General features: G+C 42.8%; 1 protein-coding gene across 1 annotated transcript in view; it reads left to right on the top strand.

Moving 5' to 3' along the window:
• IPO11 (importin 11) overlaps nt 1–18737 on the top strand; it is a 643145-nt gene that overhangs the window by 281140 nt on the left and 343268 nt on the right. Inside the window, exon 22 of the mRNA XM_075326256.1 lies at nt 9152–9228. Within this exon, the coding sequence (XP_075182371.1) occupies nt 9152–9228 (77 nt within the window). The remainder of the gene's footprint in view (nt 1–9151; nt 9229–18737) is intronic.

The raw sequence follows: 18737 nt of genomic DNA, 5'->3' as shown, positions 1-18737 counted from the left end.
AGGCGTAAGGTTCCTCCATATTACGATACCCAGCACAAGCAAACCATCTGGCTACAGACTGCAACCCCAGCCATGTGCTTATTTTGGCCTTGTATCAAAATAAAAGCAACCACATGCAGCTTTTTTTTCTTTTTAAAAACAATTATTTTAATAATTTTAAAAAAAATAGCGTGCGGTCGACCTTCCCCCCCAAAAAAATGTTTTTAATACCCAGCCAAGATAAAGCCTGACGGCTGGGGGCTAGTATTCTCAGGTTGGGGAGACCCATGCTTATTAGGCCCCCCCAGACTAAAAATTGCAGACCAGGATTGTCGTATCCATTAAATGCGACAATCCCGGAACTTTACCCGGCTTTTCCAGATTGCCCTGGTGTGGTGGTAATAAGGGCTTGTCAGCTCACAGCTGCCACTAAGCCCTAGATTAGTAATGAGATGCATCTATGAGACCCCCAATACTAATTTGTACGTACAAAGAAATAAACTCACAAAAATCCTTTATTTGAAATAAAAGATAAAAAAAACCCTCTTTCACCACTTTATTAACCCCAAAACTCCCAGGTCTGACGTAATAGACTAGCTTACACCTTACACTATAGATGGAAATCGCCAATGAACTTTATTTGGTAGCCGGTGACCATGCCACCATTTTTGCCATCTACTTGTTTACCGTGAAGTGGTAGCCATATATGTTAATTGTGATAGCAAAAGCTGCATTTCTCATCAACCTTTTCACAAACCCAAAACCTAGCGATTTTTCTTTATTTTTTTGCTTAAACACAATTTACACTTTCATCTATAAATTACATTGCAGTTTTCATACTTTTGCTGACGCTCTGGGATTTTGGCAGGCAGCAATCTATAGATATATTGATAATTCTTCCTTATCATGTTTTGTTCTCATAATGTCCCTTTCTGTCACCGGGAATGTGTGGTCTGCCCTTGGCCTGTTCCCTTCCCTCTATACACCTTCATATAACACTGGCAATATGTCACTTCGATGACTTGAAATGGAACAGGTCATCATAAAGGGTAGAAAATGGGACATATAAGCAATATAAATGATAGATAAATAACCCTTCAGTCCCATGAGCTTTTCTTGACTTCACTAGATACAGAGAAAGGCACAGGCAGGCCATTTTATTCTGACATTGAATCTAATGATTTTCTATGGTGTCACATGGCAAACTTCGTCCTGCGGCGACTGCGTCACGGAGTCGTAACTGTTTCCCAATGCGTCCTACTTTCTGTGTCTGGCCTCATGTGACTCACTTGATATTGACTTTAGTGCAAGTCACTTGTGTTTTTGCAGGGTTTTTTACAGCAAAATTGCATCTTTAAAATAGTTGCACCACAGGAAGTCGCACAGATGTTACCCAAATGGTTATGGTTGCGCAACCGGTTTGAGAATTGCTGTCGATTGACACAAGTCACCGTGCAGCCTCAGTCTAAAGGGATTTTCTTACTAAATTCACTTATAGATTATCCACTGGAGAGGTGATAAATGTATGACTCCATGGGTCTTACCAGTGGGACCCCACGCCAATTCCAAAGTCCCTCATGTTAGTGGAGAAGTACTGCAAATGCTCGACCTATAAAATTATAATGGCCTCTGCCTTGTTACTTATGAAAACCTGTCTCAGAATGCGTGTTAACATGCACAGTAGAAATCTCTGCTGTTCTCACTTGGAAATACCTATAACATGTCATCCTGTTGAGAAAGGAAGGGTGGATAGCAGTGTGAGCAGCCCCTTTTTACCTTCGCACCACTGGAATCTCCTGTATTAGATCAGCTAAACCGGGTAGACCGCAATATGAGCTGCATTTTCTTGCCTCAGCACATCTCCAGTTTTAGATCAGATAGACAGGTAGGACTGCAGTGTGCGCAGCCTCTCCTTACCTCAGCATCCCCGGAATCTCAAGTGTTAGATCAGATAGAAAGGGTAAACAGCAGTGTAAGCAGCCTCATCTTACCTCTGCATTCCTGGTATTTCCAGTATTTTTTCAAATAGACAGGGTGCACAGTAGTGTGAGCAGTGTCTTCTTACTTCAGCACTGCAGTTATCTCCAACATTAGATCATAGAGACAGGGTGGACAGCAGTGTGAGCAGGGTCTTCTTACTTCAGCACCACAGGTATCTCGAATATTAGATAGACAGGGAGAGATAGTAGTGTGAGCACTGTCTTCTTCAGCACCACAGGTATCTCCAATATTAGATCAGATAGATAGGGTGGACAGCAGTGTGAGCAGCTTCTTCTTCCATCAGCACTCTTGGTATCCGCAGTATTACACCAAGTAGGGTGGACAGCAGTGTGAGCAGCCTCGTTTTACCTCAGCACTCTTGATATCTCCAGTATTAGATCAGATAGGTTGGACAGCAGTTTGAGCAGACTTTTTCCATCAGCATTCATGGTATCTGCAGTATTAGATCAAGTAGGGTGGACAGCAGTGTGAGCAGCCTCTTCTTACCTCAGACTTTTAGTAGCTGCAGTATTAGATCTAGTAGGGTACACAGCAGTATGAGCAGCCTCTTCTTACCTCAGACTTTTAGTATCTGCAGTATTAGATCTAGTAGGGTACACAGCAGTGTGAGCAGCCTCTTCTTACCTCAGACTTTTAGTATCTGCAGTATTAGATCTAGTAGGGTGGACAGCAGTGTGAGCAGCCTCTTCTTACCTCAGGACTTTTAGTATCTGCAGTATTAGATCTAGTAGGGTAGACAGCAGTGTGAGCGGCCTCTTCTTACCTTAGCACCCCTGGTGTCTCCAATATTAGATCAGATATGACAACAGAGAAGTAAAAAAATGTTTTGGCTCTTGGAAAAAAAGGAAGGAAAAAACAAAAATATAAAAAACAAAAACCTCATGAAAAAAGTTAAGACGGAGGCCAGCAGGAGGTGACTTGGGTGTATTTTCTAAGAGGCAGCATTTACCTGCCATATTCTCCTGGTTGCTCCCTGTACACACAGACCCCTGTATATAAGTGAGTGGTGTAGAGTATTGGACAGGAATCTGCTTCTTGGACTCGTCATCCCCATCACTTTGTCTCTAGCCAGTGATTTAAATTTTAAAACGCCGCAGTATTTCGGAGTAGACCATTGTCTGCAGTGAGCGGCCGTCTCCAGATGATGATGCCCGTGGTTCTGGCTGCATTAATCCAATTCCCTGTAATCCTGCTCTGGTTCTCTCTGGAGACTGTCTATTTCTCTTCTTTCTGCGGCTTTTATTTCTTGTGATTTTCTCTGTTTATTTGTATTTCTATATGATGTTTTTGTTTATGTGCTGCAGTTCTGTCCCGGAGCTGAGGAGGGCAGCACCAGCACACTGATCCTGCCAGGATCCGGCATTTAACTCGATTGCTTCATTTCACTCCGGATACCGCAAATAACATTGGAATAGAAAGGATATTTTTATTTGTTTTTCTTCTTTCTAAAATCTACACAAATCACTAATAACACTGTATAAAAAAAATAAAAATAAAAAAAAAAAAATCTATATTCTCCACTTTATCTTCGTGGGTATTGATTACTTTCCACTCACATCCAGGTAGTAATATATATTTATCATCAGATATAACGGTCCTTGGGATACCAGAGATTACGGATTCTGAATGAAGGCTCCAGCCATGGATTTTTAAGTCACTTTTTTTTTTATTTTTTTGTTATTTGGAAAAATGCTTCTCTGCGCTTGATGCGTCTGCAGGGATTTGACACTGGCAGCTGAGAGGTGACATCTCGCACAGTCCAGCTCTTCATTCACTTTGTGAACAAGGCTTACTGACATCCCGGAGACAGAGAGAACAGAGGTCATGTCTGACTGATGTCTTCTCCTTTACAGATGGCTAGAATTAGACCTGAGCAGTGGGGGGGGGGGTATTGCCCATTTAAAGGGACCCCTGATATACAGTGTACTAATGATTGACAAGCTGAGTGCTGCAATGTACTGTCTGCTGCCTGCAGGTAAGATTGATTGCTGACATGTTTGTCCGGGCAGAGAGGATGCTGCACCGTGATCATGGCGAGCTCCAAAAAATTAAGAATTTGAATACATGAATAAAATATTGATAAATTATGTAAATTACCAGATTTGATTAAAGAAAACCATTTGTTAGACTTGGAAGCATAACCTGTTTTGGTTTAAGCACCGCATCATCAGATTGGGTCATCCCCAAGGGTGCAATAAAACGTGAGTATCGGGGTCTGTGCGCACGTTGAGTATTTGGGTGCAGAAATTTCTGCACCACTTCTGCATGTCTTGTCAGGAAAAATGCAGATGAATTAGGCTATGTGCGCACGTTGCGTACAGTCACTGCAGAAATTTCTGCAGCGATTTGAAGAGCACACGTGCGCTTCAAATCGCTGCAGAAAATGTCCGTAGTGAAAAAAAAAAAAGCCGATTCCATGCGCTGAGTGCAGCCCCTCCCATAGACAGAGCGGGGGCTGCATGCAGAGCACACGGAAGAAGTGACATGTCACTTCTTAGAACGCGCGCTTCGGGCAGCAGCCGAAGCGCTGCGCTCTAACACGCCACGTGCGAACGTCTCATGCATAATCTTCATAGATTATGCAGGGGACAGAGGACGCATGCAGTTACGCTGCGGTGCAGATCGCAGCGTAACTGCATGTAATTACGCAACGTGTGTACATAGCCTAATACGTGTTTTTGCCACTTTTTATGCGTTGTCGCCACTTTTTTTTTATGTGCTTTAACCACATTTTTTATGTTTTTACCACATTTTTTTTTATGCATTTTACCACATTTTTTATGTGTTTTTACCATATTTTTATGCATTTTTACGACTTTTTTATTTGTTTTTTACCACTTTTTTATGCATTTATACCACGTTTTTAATGTGTTTTTTTTACCAGTTTTTATGCATCTTTACCACGTTTTATGTCTTTTACCACATTTTTTGTGTTTTACCACTTTTTTTGTTTTTACCAATTCATAAGTGTTTTTACCATATTTTTTATGTTTTACCACTTTTTTTGTGTTTTTACCACTTTTTTGTTTTCCCCACATTTCTATGCATTTTTACCACATTTTTTGTGTTTTTATCACTTTTTTTATGCATTTTCACCACATTTTGTGTTTTTACCACTTTTTTTGTTTTTACCACTTTTTGTGTTTTTACTACATTTTGTATGTGTTTCACTACAGTTTTTGTTTTTTACCGCTTTTTTTGTGTTTTTCCCACATTTCTATGCATTTTTGCCACATTTTTCGTGGTTTTTTTTCCACATTTTTATGCATTTTGTACTACATTTTTTGTGTTTTACCACATTTTTTGTGTTTTTAACACATTTTTTTCTGTGTTTTTACCACATTATGTATGCATTTTTACCACATATCTTCGGTGTTTTTACCACGTTTTTGCATGCGTTTTTCAAATTAAAGTTAATAGGTGAAAAAACACTGCAAACACACTGAAAGAATTGACTTGCAGCATATTATTTTCTGCCTCAAATCTCCAAGAAGAAAATGCTCAACGTGTGCACAAAACTTCAGAATTCTCATTGACTTTGCTGGCGTCAGGATTTGCTTGTAGTTTTGTGACAAATCTGTAGTCAAAAACTCATACAACATTTCAATAAAAATGCACTGTGTGCACAAAACCTAAAGGTGTATTTCCTTCTGAGACAATTATGGCATATTAAAAGTATATGCTGTAAATATTTTAAAATAAACTATCACCAGATCTTTTGCTACCTTATATGAGATGAGAGCAGTGTGATGTAGGGGCAGAGACCCTGATTCCAGCAATGTGTCACTTACACTGCCAGCAGTTTTGGTAAAAGCTGTCCTTTTTTCCTGCTGTTCTCAGAATGCTGAGTCCTGTATAACCCTGCCCTCACCACTGATTGGCAGCTTTCTGTGTACACTGTACATAGATAGAAAGCTGCCAATAAGTGATGGGGGCGTGGTTGCACTATATTCCAGCCAGCAGGGTTTACTAATCATCTAGTAATAATCTCCTGTTGGTAAATCAGTGATTTTAAATAGTCTCCCCTGAGGAGCCCAGTAAGTGACACATCGCTGGAATCAGCATCTCTGTCTCTTCATTATGCTGCTCTCTGATTTAGGTTGTAAAATTTTAGTGACCGACTCCCTTTAATAGGAGATGTTCTATTTTCGGACTCCCACCAATCAGTTTAGTACACGTCTCCCACATTCGCAATACAAAAAGAAAAAAAATGTACATTCGACTCTCTCCATTGTAGTTTATGCGAGAGATAATGAAACAGTTAAGTGTTCCTTTCTCCCATGAACTGCAATGAATAATGAATATGTCTGAACACTTTTTCACTTCATGGTTGGCTTTTTTTGTGTGTGGACCAAGCTGCCAACATATGAGGGCCCTACACATGATCAAACAGTACACCAGTAATACTTACCCATCCTTATGGTGCTACCCACCACTCATCCTCTCCCTGATATTTAAAGGGTTTTTGCTACCTAATCTGAGAGCAGCATAATATAGGGGCAGAGATCCTGATTCCAGCGATGTGTCACTTACTGGGCTGCTTAGTGTAGTTTTGATAAAATCACTGTTTAATCAGCAGTAGATTATCATTACAGGACTACTTGGCGTGCTGCAGGTAGTCCAGCATATTCATGAGCTCTGTATAAGACCCACAACACACATCCGTGTAATTTGTACGTGTGCAGTACGTATTTGCACGTACCGGAGACACGGAGACCCATGTTATTCAATGGTAGATGGCACACACACGTAAAATCACACGGAACGTGTGTCCGTGTGGTAAGTACGTGTGTGCGCTTTTCTACACGGACGACATGTCCGTTTTTAGCCGGCAGCACGCAGGCACGGACCCGCTTTAGTCTATGGGTCCGTGCCTGCACGGACCGCACACGGAGTATGTCCGTGTTCAGCACGTATCATCCGTGTCCATTTTTAATCTCAAAATCTGAAACACTTGTTACCAATCTATCAGGTCAATTGATGGCAAACAACAACACCAGGATCTCATGATGAATGATTAACAACGTTAATTGGGTAAGAATGCGGGCCTTTATAAACGGACAGCACACGGACTGCACACGTACGTATTTTATGTCAATACGGACATTCCACACGCACACACGGCTTGCATACGCCATCACACGGATGCCATACGTACTGGAGAAACGCCCCTAAAAAACGGAACACGGACCCGAAAAACGGACCGTGAGACACGTACTTTGTGTGTTTTAGGCCTAACTGATAGACCTGCAGCAGAGAAAACAGTGATTTTATCAAAATGACATCAAACAGCTGAGTAAGTGGCACATTGGTGGAATCAGGGTCTCTGTCTCCACATTATGCTACTCTCAGATGGGGGAGCAAAAACCTGGTGACAGATTACCTTTAACATACATGTGAGATGCCACCAGACGCTGTCAAACATGTGTATGTGACCAGATGTTGAAGGGCTTTGAGGGCCGCATGTAGTACCCAGGCCATATTTTCTGCACCCTTATCATGGGATTTTCACTATTTAAAGAAGTGCACCAATTCTCTGCATTATCCCTGACCTCGCACCTGCTCTGTCAGCGCTACCCCCATTGACCGAGGAGATCAAGGAATAATGCAGAGATGCCCTTGCCAGGAATCGGCCCACCCATAGTGCCCTTATAGGCCGGGTTGTACCTATATTAGGTGCCTCGGTTGCAATTGCACCCGGATACTGGAGGCTGCAGGGCCATAATGTCCCTTTTTGCCCATTGGAAGTAACCATTACTAGTAAACACTTGCAGTAATCAGGGCCCCATTGGAACTTTTGCATTGGGGCCCATGAGCTTCAAGCCTCAGTAGTAGAAAGAGCCATAGTAGATTTTCTCAGTGATGGAATATTATCTGTGTGGGACCAGGAAGTTATATGTGAACTGGTCTCTAACTGCCCTACGCAGTCATCTAAAGGGGTTGTCCATTACTTGTACATTGATGGCCTGTCCTTAGGATAGGTCATCACTGTCTGATCGGCCGGGGTCCAACACCCTGTACCCCCGCTGATCAGCTGTTCTTGGTCCGAAAATGCTCAGTTCTGGGGCTCCTCCGTCTTCTGATAGCGGCTGAGAATGGATACTGCACATCCGCCTCCTACTGATTAGAATGAAAGGTGGATGTGCAGTACCCAGCCACGGCCACTATCAGAAGACGGAGCAACTCCGGAACTGAGGATTTCCAGCTGCCTGCTGCCACTGGGACTGAGAATAACAGATCGGCGGCGGTGTGGGGTGTAGGACCCTGGCCAATCAGACATTGATGACCAATCCTAAGGGGCACTTTGCACACAACGACATCGCAAGCCGATGCTTGCGATGCCGAGCGCGATAGTCCCTGCCCCCGTCGCAGCAGCGATATCTTGTGATAGCTGGCGTAGCGAACATTATCGTTACGGCAGCTTCACATGGACTCACCTGTCCTGCCACGTCGCTCTGGCCGGCGACCCGCCTCCTTATTAAGGGGGCGGGTCGTGCGGCGTCATAGCGACATCACACGGCAGGCGGCCAATAGAAGCGGAGGGGCGGAGATGAGCGGGACGTAAACATCCCACCCACCTCTGTCATTCCGCATAGCCGGCGTGAGCCGCAGGACGCAGGTAGGAGATGTTCCTCGCTCCTGCAGCTTCATACACAGCGATGTGTGCTGCCGCAGGAACGAGGAACAACATCGGACCTGTCGCAGTCACGTAATTATGGAATTCCCAGACATTACACCGATGATATGATTACGACGATTTTGCGCTCGTTAATCGTATCATCTAGATTTTACACACTACGATGTCGAGTGCAACGCCGGACGTGCGTCACTTTCGACATGACTCCTCCGACATCGCACCTGCGATGTCGTAGTGTGCAAAGTGCCCCTAAGGATAGGCCATCAATGTAAAAGTAGTGGACAACCCCTTTAATTAGTTTAGGGACCCCGTTATTTCATTTTCCCTATGTAAATGTATTCATTATGTATATTTTAGGCCAAATATTCTTGGAGAAGTTTCAGCTGACTTTTCTCCACTTCCTCACATTAGTTGATTTGCAGAGACTAAAGAAAATGTAGGTTAGGCTGATCCACGCCAGAAATTATATCAGCACTGTCACTAATTATGCATATGTGAAAAGATGGCACCATCTCACACTTATTATCATTTTAGGTTAGTGACATTGGAAAATTGTCCATCCATTACTCCGGAACTTCTGAGGATTTTTCAGAACATGTCTGCTCTCCTAGGTAGGTGATTTTTTTTTTTTTTTAATTTCTTATTCATTTTTTCAGTATAATATTTTGTTATCCTGGAATGGCCACAAACCCATAAGAAAGCAGTGACTTTGTGATACCCGCACTCCTAGCTGTAAAATATTTTCACTTTTGCTAACTAAGAACTTTTCATTTTAATGAGGACAATGCCAAGTGTTGTACAGATATTGCTCCAATTTAGAGGAAAACCTCTTATCTAGAAAAACTCCGGTCCTTGCATTGTGAATAAAGGGAAATGCATTGTTATGCTTATATTGAAATCATTTGTGTTATCTTTTGGCTTCATGATAAATTGAAAAAGTAGAAAGTCTGCTTAAAATATCAAAACTAAGTAAAATAAATATCTTAAGATACACTGACGAGCAAAAGGGTAACAATGTTTTGGACTTTTAAATGTCAGGCTCCATATCTCACCATCCACTACAGCTTCAAACATGCGACTGCCTTCATTTTATAGACAATAATCTTGGCTACTTCAGCAGATACTTGACATGTTGCTGCATTGTTACTGTTTTGCTCCTTGGTGGATAAATCTTTTCCTTCCTGTAAACTACAAATTACAACCTGTTCTCGCATTACCCAATAGCTTAGTGTGTTATTAGGTTGATTCCCAAGTGAAATGTCACTGGTTGGAATCGAGGAGCAGCAATGAAGATTTACCAAGAAAAGAGAAACCGCATCATCCAGCTCATCGATAGCAGTCTCTCAGCAAAGAAAATTGCCAAATTGCATGAGTGCCAGGACAGTTGGAAGAATACAAAATGAAGTCCTTCAATCCATTGAAAAGCCAAGAGGTGGACGTCCAGGCAAAATATCGGGAGTCAGCAAGTTGGCTCATCACAAGGTCTGAGTTCTTGCGTGACAAACACGGCAGTGGAGGCGGCTCATATGCTTCTTATTGGTGAGAACAGAGACTCCATGCAAGAACCATGTTACACAAGTCTGGAACGGTGGCCCAAAAAAAGGTGAAGAAGCCTCAACTGCAATATTGTCATGAGAAGCGTCGGATCGAGTTTGAAACGAGGTACGAAAGTGGACGATAGAAAATTGGAAACAAGTGATTTGGAACGATGAGACAAAAGTCAATAAACTAGGCTCTGATGGGTGAAAATAGGTCTGGAAGAAACAGGGGAAAATGGGGCTAACATATCATGAAGTTGAACAAACTGTCAAGTTTAGTGGAGGAAGCCTAATTGGAGGTGTTTCACAACCAAAGATGTTGGATACTTGACCAGGATCGATGGTGGTCTCTATGCTGAGTTATATGTGTGTATCTTGCAAGATGGGTTACTACATACACTCGAGTACTATGGGTATGAAAAAGGACAACATAGTGTTCCACCAGGACAACGACCCGAAGCATACGTCGAGATTGGAAAAGAAATGGTTCAGTGACAATGAAGTTGAGGTGCGAGATTGACTCCACAGTCCCCAGACCTCAACCGAATCAAACACTTGTGGGTAGAGTGGAAGATAAAGCCTTATACATACTTAAGTGAGTCAGCCATTATCCACCAACATTGGGAACATGTAGAAGAGACCTTGGATCAAATTTCATTCAAGAAATGCTTGATTCTGAATGAGAGAATACCCAGCAGGATTCAGGCAGTGTTGAAAGCCAAAGGTGGATTTATGAAATACTAACAAAGTAATACAAATTAAAATTTCGATTTTTTTTTTTTTTTTTAGGAGCAAAACGGTAACAATGCAGAGACATGACAAGAATCTGCATAACTAATCATATGCTAAATTATTGCTAGTCAAATTTATGTATGAGATAGCCAAGATGATTGTCTATAAAATGAAGGTAGTCTCATGCTCACAGCTGTAGTGGATGAGGAGATATTGAGTCTGAAAGTCAAAAGTTCAAAACATTGTTACCCTGACAGCATTCTAATGTATGTGACCATCTTTAGATATCAAACCGGAGAAGGAGAGGAGTTTGTACATGGCAGAACAGAGAGGAGAGAGGGAGCACAGCATTAATGTTGTTAGGGAGGGAGGATAGCTTACTTAGGCTTTAGAGATAGAAAATAATTCCAGGAATTAAGCAAACGAGGGTAGTGGCATCCCACACACAGAGAACCCATATCCAACATCAATTGATGGGATGGACACATCCTGAGGACCAAGTAAGATCTGGTGGTAAACTGTATGATAGAGAGTCTGAAAATGAGGATTGAAGCCTGAAACTTTCTGAAATTGAAGAGGATTAGTGGGTGTTCAACCGCTCGGACCCTCGTGATGAGCGGTGTTTAAAGGGAACCAACCAGCAGGATTTTCATATATAAAGTAAAGCCAGTGCTATACTGGCTCTAGGATGCTGAATGTAAGCATAGCTTTTGTTCTGAGATTGGATGTTTTATTTCAATAATATGTGCAAGTAAAGTACCAGCAATGCATTGCTATTTGATTGACAGGTGCAACAGGAAGGGGATATATGGGTCAGGTCTTGCTATTTACTCCCACCCCTGTCTGTCTGCCTGCACCAGAATTAACATCTATGATGGCGACAGGGGAAGGAAGGCCAGACAGGGGCGGGAATAGATAGCAAGACTCGACCCACATATTCCCTTCCTGTTGCACCTGTCAATCAAATAACAGTACATTGCTGGAACTTTACTTTCACATAAATAAAACATCCAATCTCTGAGCAAAAGCTATGCTTACATTCAGCATCCTAGTGCCAGTATAGCATTAGCTTTAATTTATATATGAAAATCCTGGTGGTTGGTTCCCTTTAAAGGGAACCTGTCACCAGTTTTTTACCTGTTAAACTAAAAGAATCACCTTCTGCAGCTCCTGGGCTGCATTCTATGAAGGCGCACCTTGGCCCTGACTCCCCTTCAAGACCCCAAAAATAACTTTATTAAACTTGGCCTTTATGTATGCTAATTACCTGTGTTGGCCAGATGGGCGGGCTCATTTTCGGCTCCTGTCCCCCTCCTGTCCTTTTCTCTTGATTGATGGGATGACGCCTCCGTCATCATCCTCATCACATTTTCAAATCTCGCGCCTGTGTAGTGATGGCGGCTGGCGCAGGCGCAGTTCGCTCTGCCATATCGCGGGCAGAGTAGAAAACATAGCTGCCCTCATTCGCGCTGGTGAGCTAAATGCGCAGGCGCGAGATTATGGGCGAGTACGAGCATGGCACTGGTAAGGTCATGCACAGCGCTGACCATAATCTCACACCTGTGCATTTAGCTCACTGGCGCAAGCGAGGGCAGCTATGTTTTCTGCTCTGCCCGCGATATGACAGAGCGAACTGCGCCTGGGCGAGCCGCCATAACTGCACAGGCGCGAGATTTGAAAATGCGATGAGGAGGATGACGGAGGCGTCATCCCATCAATCAAGAAAGGAGGACGGCGATCAGAGACAGGAGGGGGACAGGAGCCGAAAATGAGCCCGCCCATCTGGCCAACACAGGTAATTAGCATACCTAAGGGCCAAGTTTTATGGGGTCTGAAAGGGGAGTCAGGGCCAAGGTGCACCTTCATAGGATGCAGCCCATGATCTGCAGAAGGGGATTCTTTTAGGTTAATAGGTAAAAATCTGGTGACAGGTTCCCTTTAACACCGCTGATCACGAGGGTCCGAGCGGTTGGACACCCACTAATCCTCTTCAATTACATTTTATAAGCTGGAAATTGCCCATGTTATATGTCCTTTATGTCGTGGGTTAAAAATAAAAAAGTCAAATCTGTTGACGTGCTTTAGTAATCAGACGTTTCCTTACATCACCTATTTCTTACTTTTAAAATGCAATTTCTATTAATTGATATCGCCTGGAATCCTATTAGTGACTGGCACATCTGAAATGAATTATTAGTTCATTATGTTTCTGTCAGCCTCAATCATTCATCGCTAATTTCCCGCTCAGCTGTGGTGAGGACTGGCGGCTTCCGAAACACCTTTATGAATCGTCTTTGCTTTTCCGCCATTAATCTTTAGTAGGTTTTAGCCGTATTCAGATATTTCCTACAATATTGTTGTTTTGTTTGAAATAAAATTTGAAAATTTTGTTTTGTTTTATGTTGAATTCTGTTCGTATTCTGGGCCGACATCTCGTGGTCCGGGGGTCCAGTCTGTAAAGACATCTTGTGAGAGGCCACAATAATGTAAGAGGCTTCGCTCTATATTCACAGTTCGCGTAGACTAATTATATTTAATAAAGTCCAGGCACACAGCGTGCCGACAGATGTCCACTCCACTCCCAAAGTGTTATTTCATGCAACTGCCAACGCACAAACGCGGCATTCACTTGTGCATGACAATAGCCGTGATCGCTCTCTGAGTAAATAGATGAATTATTGACATTTACTTCTAATTCATCCCATGTTTTGAAATATATTGTTTTGCTGCAGATACACTTTAAAGCTGAGTTACGTCTAGTTCAGGGCATGAAGGAGCCGCTCGGAGTTCCCGGTTTCTGACTTCTCTGTTCTTCTCCATGTGAAATATTTTGCCCTTTGATGCCCTTCATGAGGAATAACGCAGTGCATCATTATACCTTTGACATTAACATCACGGCTCAATTTACTCTTTCCAGTATCTTATTCCCCGTATATACAGATGTTCCTCCTATGAAATGTTACTTTTATTTTAGACTGCCTCTCAACTCGTACTAAAGTACCCCAATATAATATTGGGTTTGTTCTGGGATATTGAATATTTTGTATCTTACTTCAATAACTCTATAATAATAATAATAATAATAATTTTATTCATTTATATAGCGCTATTAATTCCACAGCGCTTTACATACATTGGCAACACTGTCCCCATTGGGGCTCACAATCTAGAGTCCCTATCTGTATGTCTTTGGAGTGTGGGAGGAAACCGGAGAACCCGGAGGAAACCCACGCAAACACGGGGAGAACATACAAACTCCTTGCAGATGTTGTCCTTGGTGGGATTTGAACCCAGGACCCCAGCACTGCAAGACTGCAGTGCTAACCACTGAGCCACCAAGCCGCCCTATAAGAAAAGAAAGTAATGAGATAATACGGATCAAGTAAATGCACAAAACGCCACTGAAATCTGTAAATCAGTTGCACATGATATATAATAAGGGTACAATGGAGCCATCCTAGCATGGTGTGCTAAAGGGCAACTTATTCTTATGCAGATAGAGTACATAAAACATTAGAAAGCATTATGGTGCTTATTATACAACTACTAATTGGGATAGCACATATATCAGAGAACAGTGCAGTACATTTTCTATATGTAGAGAGAAACATAATACCTGTAGTACAGGTAAAAAGAATGACAATTTACATAGTTTAGGTAGAGAGCACTACAGAACATGTAGTACAGGTAGCACTACACTATACTACATATGGTAAAGTTAGAAAGAAGTATGGTATGGTAGTTCAGATAAAGGAACACTGTAATGTATGTAGCACAGGCAGAAAGCACTGCAGTACACATAGTAGCGATAGAAAGAACACTATAGGTATTGAACTTTTTTCTTTCTGTAGTACTCGCTACATACACAGTACAGACCAAACGTTTGGACACACCTTCTCATTCAAAGAGTTTTCTTTATTTTCATGACTCTGAAACGTGTAGATTCACATTGAAGACATCAAAACTGTGAATTAAAACATGTGGAATGAAATACTTAACAAAAAAGTGTGAAACAACTGAAAATATGTCTTATATTCTAGGTTCTTCAAAGTCGCCACCTTTTGCTTTGATTACTGCTTTGCACACTCTTGGCATTCTCTTGATGAGCCTCAAGAGGTAGTCACCGGAAATGGTTTTCCAACAGTCTTGAAGGAGTTCCCAGAGATGCTTAGCACTTGTTGGCCCTTTTGCCTTCACTCTGCGGTCCAGCTCACACCAAACCATCTCGATTGGGTTCAGGTCTGGTGACTGTGGAGGCCAGGTCATCTGGCGTAGCACCCCATCACTCTCCTTCTTAGTCAAATAGCCCTTACACAGCCTGGAGGTGTGTTTGGCGTCATTGTCCTGTTGAAAAATAAATGATAGTTTAACTAAACGCAAACCGGATGGAATAGCATGCCGCTGCAAGATGCTGTGGTAGCCATGCCGGTTCTGTATGCCTTCAATTTTGAATAAATCCCCAACAGTGTAACCAGCAAAGCACCCCCACACCATCACACCTCCTCCCCCATGCTTCACGGTGGGAACCAGCCATGTAGAGTCCATCCGTTCACCTTTTCTACAAAGACACGGTGGTTGGATCCAAAGATCTCAAATTTGGACTCATCAGGCCAAAGCACAGATTTCCACTGGTCTAATGTCCATTCCGTGTGTTCTTTAGCCCAAACAAGTCTCTTCTGCTTGTTGCTTGTCCTTAGCAGTGGTTTCCTAGCAGCTATTTTACCATGAAGGTCTGCTGCACAAAGTCTCCTCTTAACAATTGTTCTAGAGATGAGAAGGTGTGTCCAAACTTTTGGTCTGTACTGTAGATAAGGCCGGTTTCACACTTGCGTTGGACGGCTTCCGTTGCTATCCGCCGCCTTGAGGAATTACGGTAACCATTGCAGGATACTGTTTTATTCCTCATAGACTTCTATTAGCTACGAATAGCAACGGATGATCTTGCATTGCATCCGCTCCGCGGCGCATCAGTTGTTTTGTCGCTGACCGTCAGTGACCGTCGGGCGGATGGAACGCTGCATGTAGCGTTTCTCTGCACTTGGTGAAGTGTCAAAAAAAACGCAACTTGCAGGAATCCGTTGGCGTCCGTTGCTTTTATAATGGACGCCTATGGTGGCGGATTCCGTTAGAATCCGTCATTTGACGGATTCCGTTAGCGCATCCGTCTTTACACAACTGCGCATGCCCAGATGTGTAAAGTCTAGGAAAAAAACTATGACGGATTGCGTTGTTTTGTACAATCATAGCATCCGTTGTGCCACTATATGCAACGCATCCGTTGCATGCGTCACACAACGCAATGCTACGGAAGCCTTTCCAATGCAAGTGTGAAACCGGCCTAAGGTAGAGAGCACTACAATACATGCGGTAAAGTTAGCCGTTACAAAGAAGTACAGTATGTATAGTTCCGATAAAGGAACACTGCAGTGCATGGAACAAAAGGTAGGGAGCACTGCAGTACATATAGTACTGGTAGAAAGAACACTATAGGTATTGACTTTTTTCTTCCTGTAGTAGTCACTACATATAAATCAGGTAGAGAGCTCTGTAGTATATGTAGTACACGTTATCTCTACCTGTACTGTACTTTTTACAACACAGAAAGTACAGATAGAGATCAGAGCAGTGTATGTAGTACAGATAGAAAGAAGTATGGTACATGTAGTACAGGTACAGAGCACTACAGTTCATCTAGTACAGCTAGAAAGATATTACATTACATGTAGTAGAGGTACAGTATATATTGTACAGGCACAGTGGAGTACAACACATGTACTATGGGAAGAGATAAGTATAGTACAAGTAGAAAGACTTAAAGGTGGAAAAAATGAAATGCATTAGATGTAGTACAGCTAAAGAGCACTTCAGTACATGTAGTACAGGTAGAAAGCACAATACATGTCGTTCAAGTAGAGAGCATTACCGTATATATAATACAGGTAGAGTGGAGTACAACATGAATATGACTGCTAGAGATCAGTATATGAAGTACAGGTAGAGCAGAGCACAGCACACATCACAGATAGGGATCACAACAGCACATTTAGCACAGGCAGAAAGAAGCATGGTACATGTAGTAAAGGTAGAGTTCATATGAAAGAAAGCATGGTACATGTCATACCGATAGACATTATAGTGAATTTCATCAAAGGGGTTATCTGGGTTATTTTGCTTTTTATTTTCTTTATTATTTCACTATTGGGCTACATGGGGGCAGGTAAGTACCGTAGATAGTAACTACATTCCTGCCCTGCTGTCAGCCCCTCTCCCCGGCTCAGAGCGGTCATGTGACCGCTCCTGCCAGGATTTTGCTACTTGCTATGATGTCACGTCAACAGGGGCAGGAGCTTATGCTCGCCTTGTAGATGGGCATCACAGCCAATGTCATGTAACATCCCTGCCGGGAAGGTACAGTGCGCCGGAGTCTGCACCCTCCCTTCCCTGCACCCTCCCCAAATTCCATACTCTCCCCGCAACCTCCAACACCACTGCCCGTGAGCTGGGGAAGGGGCCTGGCGGCGGCTGCCCGCAGTGTCAGCTCCAGCACCGGGCCCCCTGCTCAGGATCGCAAGTTCAAATGTATCGGCATCACAGATGTCAATACATTTTAAAGCACTGATGAGAGGCAGCGCTGCGCTGCTTCTCTTCACTGTCGTGACGTCACTACTGTGCTGATGTGGCCAGAGCACAGACAGCGGGCGAAAGAGGAGCAGCAGCGGGGACTGAGGGAGGAATGTATTTATTCCATACACGGTGGGGGCTATAATGGGCGGGGGAGCGATGTGTGGGGGGGTGCAGAGTGATGTCTGTTGGGGGTGCAGAGCAATTTGTGAGGGTGTGCACAGCACTATGTGGGGGGATGCAGAACGATGTACCATTTGGGGTGCAGAGCGATGTGTGTGGGGGGATGCAGAGCGATGTGTGGTGGGGTGCAGAGCTCTATGTGGTGGGGTGCAGACCCCTATGTGGTGGGGTGCAGAGCCCTATGTGGGGCTGTTGTTTCCAATGCTGTGGTGATGACAGGTCAGTGCTGGGCAGAATACTGACAGTCAGTGAGTGTGCAGAGGGTGAGCAGAAGGCGGGTCTTGACAGTGAGGCCGGGCGGTGCCAGCTCTGACTGTGAGGTTTGGCATAGGAAGATTTCATGTTTGGTTGAGCTACATGTAAATAAATTGTGTTCAGAGAATAATAAGGGATAATTCAAGAGGAACAAAAGTTAGAAAACCAAAAAAAAAATAATGTAGGGGTGATTAAGATGAGATTACAGCACAGATTAGTTTAAAAACAATTTGGAGTTTATGTCGGCCAACTCCTTTAAGGTAGAGTGCAGTACAGTACATGTGGTACAGATTGAAATTACAGTACATGTAATAAAGGTAGAAAGCACTACAGTACAGGTAGTAAAAGTATAACGTACAGGGCACATAGTACAGGCACAAATACAGTACAGTACATGTGCAATGTATAGAGTACTTCAGTACACATAATACTATTGGAATACAGATAGAAATTATGGAACATGTACAAGTAGAAAGCACTACAGTACAGGTAGAAAGTACAGTGCATGTCAAACAGGTAGAATGTACTACAGTACATGTAGTAAAAGTAGAAAAGATGTACAGTGTATGTAGTACTTGTAGAGAGCCCTATAGTACAGGTAGAATGAAATACATTGAATGTAGTAGAGGTAGAGTGTATTAGAGGACATGTAATATAGATAGGATACAACATGTACATCAAAGCTAGAGATCAGTACATGTATTACAGGTAGAATATACTACACAGTACAGGTAGAGTAGAGTACAACACATGTATTAGAGATAGAGATCAGAATGGGCCATTTAGTACAG

The sequence above is a fragment of the Anomaloglossus baeobatrachus genome, chromosome 1 (genome assembly GCF_048569485.1).
Source record: "Anomaloglossus baeobatrachus isolate aAnoBae1 chromosome 1, aAnoBae1.hap1, whole genome shotgun sequence".
Classification (NCBI taxonomy): Eukaryota; Metazoa; Chordata; class Amphibia; order Anura; family Aromobatidae; genus Anomaloglossus; species Anomaloglossus baeobatrachus.
The sequence above is the reverse complement of the archived record's forward strand: the minus strand, read 5'-3'. Positions and strand labels throughout refer to the sequence as shown.